This window comes from Carlito syrichta, unplaced genomic scaffold, assembly GCF_000164805.1.
Source record: "Carlito syrichta isolate Samal-C Ts95f unplaced genomic scaffold, Tarsius_syrichta-2.0.1 Scaffold117897, whole genome shotgun sequence".
In the NCBI taxonomy this organism is placed as follows: Eukaryota; Metazoa; Chordata; class Mammalia; order Primates; family Tarsiidae; genus Carlito; species Carlito syrichta.
The window spans coordinates 415,841-425,786 of NW_007061993.1; the positions used below are offsets into that span (position 1 = coordinate 415,841).

The 9,946-nt window shown below is 58.0% G+C and overlaps 1 protein-coding gene across 1 annotated transcript in view; it reads left to right on the top strand.

The window, feature by feature from the left end:
• The first annotated feature begins 5,136 nt into the window (after positions 1–5,136).
• NKAIN4 (sodium/potassium transporting ATPase interacting 4) overlaps positions 5,137–9,946 on the top strand; it is a 10,524-nt gene continuing 5,714 nt past the window's right edge. Inside the window, 5 exon segments of the mRNA XM_021707216.1 lie at positions 5,137–5,159; positions 5,610–5,775; positions 6,670–6,808; positions 7,667–7,758; positions 8,733–8,930. Of these exon segments, the coding sequence (XP_021562891.1) occupies positions 5,137–5,159; positions 5,610–5,775; positions 6,670–6,808; positions 7,667–7,758; positions 8,733–8,930 (618 nt within the window).

A 9,946-nucleotide genomic window follows, 5' to 3' on the forward strand; every position in this document is an offset into this window, starting at 1 on the left:
ACTGACGGAAGCAACCCTCCCTCCACAGTATCACTTTGACTTTCTGGAGATCTGGGGATGCTTCCTGCCTGGTTGTCCCAGTTCTACCCTCAGCCTCCTGGTATAAAGGCCATGACACCTGGCCTCATCCTGAAGGCTGAGGCAGCCTTGCCCCAGTGTCAGCATTCTAGCCCATCCTCCCAGTCCTTCAGCCCCTCAGCTGGTCAGGTCTGGATGAAGGCCCTGGGGGGGCCTGGAGACAGCTCACCTGTCGTCAGGTGGGAGGTGTGGTTATTGCAGTTTCACATCACCCTGAAGTCCAGCTCTAGGCAAGGCTGCAGATCCGTGCAGTCATGGTGATGTGGTCCCGTTCAGCTTTTCAACAGAAGGTATCTCACAAGAGGTAGAGGAGAGCTGGGGATACCTGGCGATGGCCAGGTCCCGATGACCTGGGGCAGCTGCAGCTCTGTCCTCATGAAGGGAGGGTAGTTGCAGAACTGGCTCCCGAGGCAGCTCTGAGTTCACCTGGTGACACCATACCAGGCATCCCACCGGCCCAGTGTAGCAATTGGGTGCTAGGGCAGGTGGGGTTCATGTGTGTGGATGGTGTGATCCTGGAGATGCTCTGGCTGAGCACTCAGGGGCTGTCCAACCCTCCACCAGGCTTGGAACTATGGAGCAGGTGATGCCCAGGGTGGCTCCTGGCTTTGACACTGGGACGAGAGACACTGATATGCTGCATCCTCAGGGAGCGGGTGGGAAGATGGCTTTCCCCTAGAGGCCACCCCAAGCCAGCTGCCTGTGTCTCCTGAGAGAGAGAGAGAGAGAGAGAGAGAGAGAGAGAGAGAGAGAGAGAGAGACAGGCAGTAAGAGGAAGGGCCCACGGACAGGCCTGGGAGGGGCTGTCACTTTTCTGTCTCGAGCTCAGCAGTGCCCTGGGCTGCTTTGTGGCAGGATTGTAAGTCTTTTCCAGGAGTTCTGTCCTGCCTCATGGAAGGTGCTAAGTGCCCAGGGGGATCAGGGTGATGGGGCAGGGGTGTTGGTTCCACTTCATTTGAAATTAATGTATTATGTGCTGATTTTTGAATTTTTGACTGGGTGTGGTGGCTCAAGCCTGTAATTCTAGCACTTTGGGAGGCCAAGGTGAGGGGATGGCCTGAATCTGCAAGTTGGATTCAGCCTGGGCAACATGGTGAGACCTCATCTCTACAATAAATTGAAACATTAGCCAGGCATGGTAGTGCACGCCTGTAGTTCTGGTTACTTGGAAGGCTGAAGTTAAAGGATTGCTGGAACCTAGCAGGTCGATGCTGGGGTGGCCATGAGTGTGCCACTGCACTCCAACCTGGGTGATGGAGTGAGACTCCAACTCAGAAAAGTAAATAAATAAACAAGCATTTTTTTTTCATGTCATTTAAAACATTGAGATATAACCCACACATCATAATATTTGCCCTTTCAACGTGCACAGTTCGGTGGTCATGGGCATATTCACAGTCATGCAGTCAGCCCCATGGTTAGCCCCTCCGAAAAGGAGGGTGGAGCTGTTGGTACCCTCCAGCTGACCACACCTTTGCTCTCTGACATTTCTCGTGTATTGGTGTTAGAAGCTGCCTCTCATGAGCCTGGATTAGAGATGGGGTGGCTCCCCCAGGTTGAGTTCTTGACCTTGACCTTGCCCTTCCCTTGACTGGGTTCATGGCCTTAAACTCCACTCTGTGGGACTATGGGACAGTTATCCAAAATTAGGGAGGTGCAAACCTGTGGAGGTTTGTCAAATCACGAGTGAGGTTGGTGAAGGGAGCGGTGACTGGACCACTGCTGTTGCTCTGTCTGGACACAGCCCTGGCAAGGACTAAGGGCCAAGTGGCCATGTACTGGGCTCCCCTGAGATATGGCTACCTAGTGTGGTCACCTGATGTGGACCCTCCTCCCCAGCCCCACACTTTAGACAGGCTTTACTACAAAGTCAGACCCTAGTGCCTCCCTGGGACCGCAAGGAAAGGCCAGCTGGAAAAGCAGCCAGGACTCCTCTCCCTGTCCCTTCGGCAGCTGGGCTGCCCCCACCGCCCATGACTCTGGGCTCCCCCAAACCTCAGGGTTCTGTCTCAGGAGCACTGCCTTGGTCCAGGCACAGTCAGAGCAGGCCTGGCCTTCAGGTCCCCTGACCTTCTTGAGGGGATCTTTCAGCTCTGGACCCGGTCCAGGAACTGTCCAAGCTAAGGACTTTCATGTGAAAACTCCTCAGGCACAGCGTGTGCCTGGACCCTACGGAGGAAGGCTAATGGGGATATCACACCTCGGCCCAGAGCCATGCAGGTACCAGGTGCAGGGCAAGTGGGAAGGGGGACAGGTGCCAGGTGCAGGGCCAGTGGGAAGGCCAACCGCAGGGTTGCTGGACTTGTTGGGCAGCCTGCAACCTGTCCTGAGAGGCTACTCCATCGCCCCTTTAAGAAGGGTACCGCGTCCCCTCCCCCCCAGCTGGTGCAAAGCCCCCAGGAGGTGATGGGGTGGCGGCAGGGGGAGACGAGGCGCAGCTGTTATCGGGAGGGGGTGGGGTGGAGGGGGTGGGGTGGAACCGGAGGGGGTGTCCAGGGGCTGTGGGGCGGGGCCGAGGCGGGGAGAGGGAGAAAGGGAGAGAGAGAGAGAAAGAGCCATTTCAAGGAAGTTTAGAGTAGAATTCTTGGGCATCTTGGCTGTGCTGTCCGCTGCTCAGGCACATGGGGTGGCTAAACTGGTGAGGGCCAAGGCTGCCTTTCCTTTCCTGAGGAAGGAAGGTAATGCACAGAGTTCCCGGGAGGTGCTGTAGTGGCGTAGAGGGGTGGGCATGATGGGCTCTGGGGTGGTCTGTAGGGCTCATGCTGGGTCAGGCCCAGTGGGGGAGGTAGCCTGGGCCCTGCAGCAGGTGGGGGAGGGGGTGTTGCCCAGAACTCTGGCAAGGCTCAGAGCAGCTGGACACTGTCTTTCCATGAGAGGCCCCTAGTGGCAGGAATCCCTCAGGAGGCTGGGGGTGGGGCTGGAAGCCTGAATGGGGGAGGTGCTTGTCTGTCTGGCGCGATGACCAGGAGAAGGACAGGGATGAGCCCGGGTTGACACTGAGGCTTGGATCCTAACCAGGGGCGGCTGCCCTTGTTTGGGTGTCAGGAAGCACTTGGGGGGGATGGATCTGTGACTTTGGTTTCCGCGTGTTTAGTTTGGTGTGAGGGTGGTCTCAGGTTGAAGGTGGGCTGGGATTTGGGCTTGGGGCAGGACAGATGATGCTCCAGTGTCACGTGTGAGGTGAGGGGCAGTTGTGTTACCTCTTTCACCCCTGTAGGGGGCCATGCACAAATGGGCACCTTGCTGGCTCCCACAGAACCCTGCGTGTATGTTTGCAGCTAGAAGGGAAGGGTCATCTTGGCTCAAGGGCAGCAGGGCTTCCTATACCCACAGGGGCTTCTCCAGGGACTAGGGAGGGTCATGACTGAAATGTGGCAGAAAACTGTCAAAGGCCTTTTGTTTTGGCCTGCCAGCAGTGGGGCCCTCACCCATCCCTCCTCTGCTTCATGGAGGAAGGGACAGGTGTTCCCCACCCCCCTGGTCCCCATGTGCGGGAGCCTGGGGGGGGGTCCTAGGAAGAGCTGAGTGGGGGAGTCCTGCGACTTTTCTCTCCCTCTCTCTCTTTTTTTGGACAAGCGTGAGAATTTCTGTCACCAAGCTACAGGACAAAGGGCCCAAGCATGTCTTCTGGAGGCGTCTCCCCAAGAATAGTGAGAACTTTGCCTGTGCCGAGCCTGCTGCCTGCTGCCGCTTCCCAGGCTGTGCTTGCTGTGTAGACAGGATTAGAGGCAGGGGCCCAGGAGGGATCTGGATGGGTCCTGCAGGACCACCAGGGTGATGTCACTGCCTTGTGAGTGTGCCGGGTGTCATGGGTCGCTGACCTTGGGTGCCTTGGCCTGCAGATAGCAAAGACTCCTGCATGACCTCGCCCACACCACCACCACCTGTGCTGCAGGGTCCCCGTTCCCAAGGAAGACCCCACCTGTTCCTCAGGGAGAGACCCTCTAGCAGAGGCATGGACTGGGCCCCACTGTTAGCCAGGACCTCACAGGGGAGGCCAGGGCAAGAACTGCCCTCTGGAGGACAGAGGGACCATCCTCACTCTGTTTCCTGCTCTGTTCCTGGCCCCCAGTAGGCTGGGCAAGGCAGATGTCCTTCAGGTGGGTTAGGTCCTTGGGGTGGGAACAGGAGTCCAGGACTCAGAGTTTAGCTCTATTCTGTGTCTAGCACAGATGCCTGGGTGGGTGCTGTATGCACGCCTCTCTCTCCCTCTTCCGGGACACCCATCACAGTGTAGACTCTTCAAGCCGGGCCCTCCACCTCTAGGCTTTTGCTGAACCCATCCTTCCACTTGGCGTTCCTCCCTGCCACTACCACACCTGCATCCCTGGAGTCTGCTGAAACTGACCCCTCAGTGGCTGAGGGGCCTCATATGGCCACTCTCCATGGAGACTGTCAGTGTGGGACCCTGAGGGCCTGTGCTGAGCCCACCCTCCCATGGCCACTGCCTAGGGTCAGGGCTCTTGGGGGACCTCTGCCCTCAGATGCTAGGCTCTTTTCCCAAAACATATGCTGTAGAGAAACTTCAGCGAGCCCTACCTCAGCCCAGGTGTGTCTACATGTTGGAGGGTTGTGACAGTCCCTTGCTTTCTCAGAGGGCCAGCCCAGCCCATCTGGGACCCTGAGGGTTGTGGAGCGGCTCTGTCCACATCGCACCCAGCTGGAGGACGTGGAGACATGGCCTTTGGGAGACCCTGCTGCCCCTGCACAGCAAGGACAGCTCCGTCCTGAATGTGTGGCTGGGACTAGGGTTGTTTCCAGCGGTGGAACCTGGGTGAGTGAGGCTTCTGGCCCACAGTTACGCATCTTAACTGTCTTGTTCAAGTTGCAGTCACGGGTCAGGGATGGGGGGCCCATGCAGCCCTTGGAGTGACAGCTGGGGAGAGGCGACAGTAAGTCCACTGGGAAGTTCCTGATGTGCATGGATGCTCTCCTGCTCCTGCCTTCCACCCAGCAGGCCCTACCCACTCGAGCTCCCACCTCCAGCTGTCTCTCTAGGGGACAGCCCCCCAGGACATGCTTGGAATGTCCCCTCCCTGAGACTTCCTGGAAACCACCATGCCTGCTTGGGCTGTCCACGGGTGAGTGTGCCCAGGGCATGCCCACAGCAGCTGTATCCTGGGGGCTGGTCTGGGGTCCTGTAGGGTTCCAGATATAGGCCCGGGGCAGCAGAGATGAGCCAGAGCAGGGAGAGGGTGGAGTGTCCTGGCCGGGCTGGGATATCTGTGACCATGAGGCAAGTCCTCAAGCCCTCCCCCTGTTACTCCCTCCCCAGTCACGGTATAAGGAGCTGAGTGGGGAATGGGGTCGCCCCACACCCAGTCTGCCCTCGTCCCAAGCCCCTCCCAGCTGAGCCTCCTCTTGGCTCCTGACTATCTAGTCTTGGTGAGGGGCAAACTATACCTTCCTGCTGTGAGGAGGCACCAAGGCCATCAGAGCTCTCCTGCCCAGGACTTAGCCTCTTGGGCAGTGCCCCCAGCCCACACGCCAGAGGCCACCCTGGGCCGGGGCCTGTTTCCTTGATGCTCCAGTGCCCCACGGAGCACAGGGAACAGTGGGCCCACTGTGGAGTCTGTGGAACGCAGCAACGGTATGCACCCCAACTCGATGGGCTGTCCCTTCATTACTGCTGCCCTTGCAGGCTGCGACCAGTCCCTTTCAGTCCTCCCTGAACATGCCCCCCTTGCTCCTGGGAAGGTAACTGGGAGGGAGTGGATTCCACCTGACATTCTCTTGGTTCCTCTATACCAGCACATGGGATGGAGCTGGTGATGAATGAGTGAATTAATGAATGACAGCTTTTAGAGTCATGATCTGGTCAGAGTCAGTTGGTTTTCCCTAAGTATAAAGTACTAACTTAAAATTCATTGGGGGGCACAGTGGTTCATGCTTGTAAATCCCAGCACTTTGGGAGGCTGAGGTGGAAGGATCATTTGAGGCCAGAAGTTCAAGACCAGCCTGGACAAAATAGCAAGACATCAACTCAAAAAAAAGCCAAACTTCTTAGGTGTCTCTCCTTCCTTCCCAGTGGTCATGCAAATGTCCCCAAAGTGGAGGCAAGAGCAGCCTCACCACCACTGTCCCCAAAGCCCTGACTCTGCTGGTAAGGGAAGGCTGCTCCCTGGAGGCAGCGGGGCCTGGGGCCTTAGATGCAGCACCCCATGTGGACCCTTCTGCCCCTCCTCTGCTGTTTTTGGAGTTAGTGTTTTGTGTCTGTCGCTTGGGCTCAAAATCCGTGAGTTGGAACTATTAGAATAGCCTCCTCTCTGCCCCTGTGTTACATTCTCCAGATGGGGAAAGCTATGAGAGGGAGCTTACACCAGGGAGGGTACCCCCACAGGGATGCAAAAGGCCACTCAGACTTACTTGGAGATTTTTGTTGAAGTCAAGCACACAGTAGGTGCTCAATGCTTGCTCAATGGCGTTCTTGAACTGGTGTTATGGCCCACTTGCCATGGCTCCCAGAAGGGCTCAGATGGTGTGTCTGCAGAGTAACAGATGGGAGATGGGTGGGGAGTGGTAAGAGACCTTGGCTCAGGCCTGGCAGGTGGCCTGGGCCTCCTGGCTACCCGTCATGGTACCCATCCCCAGGTTGCGGCCCTGGAGAGACAGGCATTTGACTTCCTGGGCTTCCAGTGGGCATCCATCCTGGCCAATTTCATCCACATTGTCGTGGTCATCCTGGGGCTCTTTGGCACCATCCAGTATCAGCTGCGCTACACTGTAATTGGTGAGTCCCCTGCGGGCTAGTGAGCAGGCAGGAGGGTGAGTGAGTGGGGCAGTGTTGCCACTGCAGGCCCCATCCTGGTTGAAACTGCCAGCCAACCCCCAAGACCTAACCTACCCACAGCCTGGGCATCTGGAACTCCAACCTAGATGATGCAAGTTTCCACGGCTGCCCTTGAGCCTTGTGGCTGCCAGGGCCCAGGCATCTAGCACCTTCACTGTTCACTCCCTCAATAGCCAGGGGTGTGGGTGCTTCACAGATAGGGAAACTGAGGCACAGAGCCCTGGCCTGTGGCCCTGGGCGAGATTTGGCCCCCACAGCCCTCAGGGCAGCTATGGCTGTCCTGTCTGTGAAAGGCCCAGAGAGCATCCAGAGTGCTTTGCCCAACTGGCCAACACCTCTCCTGGTGCAGAGTACAGCCCTGAATGTAAACCCATGTCTGCAGCAGAGGCCCCAGTGGTTGATGTGTGGCCCAAGACAGCCCCAGGCGGGTGTGGGTGAATGGGCATGGCCATGGCCCCGGGAATTTCACAGGCTCCCTACCTGGCAAGCAACTCCAGCAACACCACTTGGGCTGGTTTTGGGTGCTCTGTAGTGGGGGCTGGTCCTGCCCTGCTAGGTGTTTGCCACCCTGGACAGGCCATAGCGTCTCTGGGCAAGGACACTGTGTCAGGACACATCCTGTGGCTGCCTGGAGCTGGCTTCCCAGCCCCCATCTCCTGGTATCCCCATGGGGAGGCTCTGCGACCTGCCCAGGGTGGGCTCCGGGACCCCTCTCCTCCACACAGAGCACCTGGGGCCAGCGGGCAGGGCTCATGCCTCAATCTTCCCATCTGTAAAGCAGAGATGGTGACAGCCTAGCCTTCTCTCCCTAGTATGCAGTGTGGGCAGCTGTCTGGGTCACCTGGAATGTCTTCCTTATCTGCTTCCATCTGGAGGTGGGCCTCTCCAAGGTGAGTGCAGATACCCCTCTGTGGGGTCCTGGCAGTTGCCACATAATGCCTGATGTGTCTGCCTGTTCGTCGCCAACCCAAGGCAGGGGCTTGGTCTATGCTCAGCTTTGTCCCCAGCACCCAGAACAGCCTGGCCCAGGTTGCCACTCAGTCAAGGTTTGGGGGAAAGGCCAGTGATTTGGTGGGGGGGATGAGATGTGTCCACCAGGTCTGAGGGTATTGGTGGGGTGGGGAGGGCACCAGGAAGGATTCTTGGAAGAGGTACCTCAGAGCCTGAAGGATAGTCAGGGCTGAAGTCCAGGGAGTAGAGGCCATCCCGGCAGAGGCAAGCTGGCAGATGGACACCACCCTCCTGGGGCCGCGTGGGACCCTCAGCCTTGTGCTGTGTACACTCCAGCAACCCCCGGGGCTGATCAAGACTCGCTCCTCCTGGTGCGAGGGGAGACCACTACAGGGTGTCGCTGGAGCCTTCCTAACCAAGGCTGTCTCAGGACTTTGTCTGATGCTCGGAGGTTGCTTCTAAGAATCAGGGTGGGTGCAGTTTCATCCACGTGCCTGGCTGCTCCTTGGCCAGAGCCAGCATGGGTGGGCAAGAGGGCAGGTGCCCAGCAGGACAGACCAGCCCCTGCTTTGTGGGCCCACAGCAAGGAGACTGCCCAGAATCCATACACATGTCAGGTGGCAGCTTTGGCTAGAGACGTGAAGGAGGGGTCCAGAGCACAGGAGAGCAAGTCCTGAGAGCTGACCTGGCAGGGGGCCTTCTTGGAAGAGGGAGCATGTGGGCTAAGGACAGGCAGAGGAGCAGCTGGAAGGCCTTGGTGCTCCCCCTCCACCAAGGCTGGAGCCCAAGGGGGCAGAGGGGTGAGGGTGGGAGGATAGGACCAGCTCCACTCCTCAGTAGCGTCCACCCAGGCTGCAGTAGGTGGGGCTGGCTGCCTCCTGAGTGCCAGCCTATCCTTCCCCCTCACTTTTAGGATAGCGAGCTCCTGACCTTCAACCTCTCCCGGTACTGCTCCTGGTGGCACAAGCACTGGCCGGGCTGTCTGTGTGAGGAGTCGTCCACAACCAGCCTCGGGGCACGGCATGGCCAGGCCCTGGTGTCAGGTACTGGCTGCACCCTGGAGCCCAGCTACGTGGAGGCCTTGCACAGCGGCCTGTAGATCCTGCTGGTGGTGAGTGTAGGGGTGGCTGGGTGTGGGGATAGGGAGGGGACGCAGAACTGGGACTCACCCTACCCAGGCCCAGGGCCTTCCTCTGCTGGGGTGGAATACCCTTCCTGGTCCCCCAGCCCTGCCCAAGAGGTCAAGGCATCACAGGTGGGTTTCCAGGTGGGCTCCCAATGCCGGAGCCTCAGTGCCCTCCTCTGCGAAATGGACTCAGGACCAATGTCAGCCCCAGCTCTGATGACTGGTGAAGAGCTAAGCATGAGAACTGTGACTCTGAGGGACAGGACCCTCTGTGGGGATCTGGATGAAAGCTCCCACTGTCTCCCCCCAGCCCCAGGACGGGCTGCAGGGGAAGGGTCAGACTCCAGCCTTCCCCAGGGGGCGCATGTTCTGCTCTTGGTGCAGGAGGGCAGGGGTACCAAGTTTAGTGAATAAAGTGCAGGACACCTGGTTAAATTTGAACTCCAGATAAATAACTTCAGGTCTGTGTTCCAGACCATGTTTTGAACATACTTACACCAAAAAATACTTATTGTGTCTGAAATTCAGATTGAACTGAGCATCCTGTACTTCATAGGAAACCCCAGAGAAGTGAATTACCATCACGCAAGACCTGGCTTGAGGGTCCACAGGGCTTGCAGGCTGTGTGCCTTCCTTCCTGGCCTGGCCCCTACTAGAACATGGTGCAAGTTTGCAGAATGAAACTCAGGCCAGTGCGTAGGGCAACCACCTGTGTGATTGTGGGTGTCGATGCCCTCCTCAGTCTGCCAGTGTTTGGACCCCAGTGATAGGTATCAGGCTATCGTGGCTCTGTAACATGCATAGTGTGGCTTGAGCTCAGGCCTGCCTTCCACCGTCCACATGGCAGAAGTACTGTCTCTATGAGCAGTAGTGGAGAGAGGCACGGTTGCCTTCCATGCATGTTTACAGACTCTGTTCCAAAGAAGAAGGTCGGAAAATGATGAAAGACCCCTGGCTGCCCCAGCCTCTGGGACGATGTGATGAGGTGGGGTGGGGGAAGA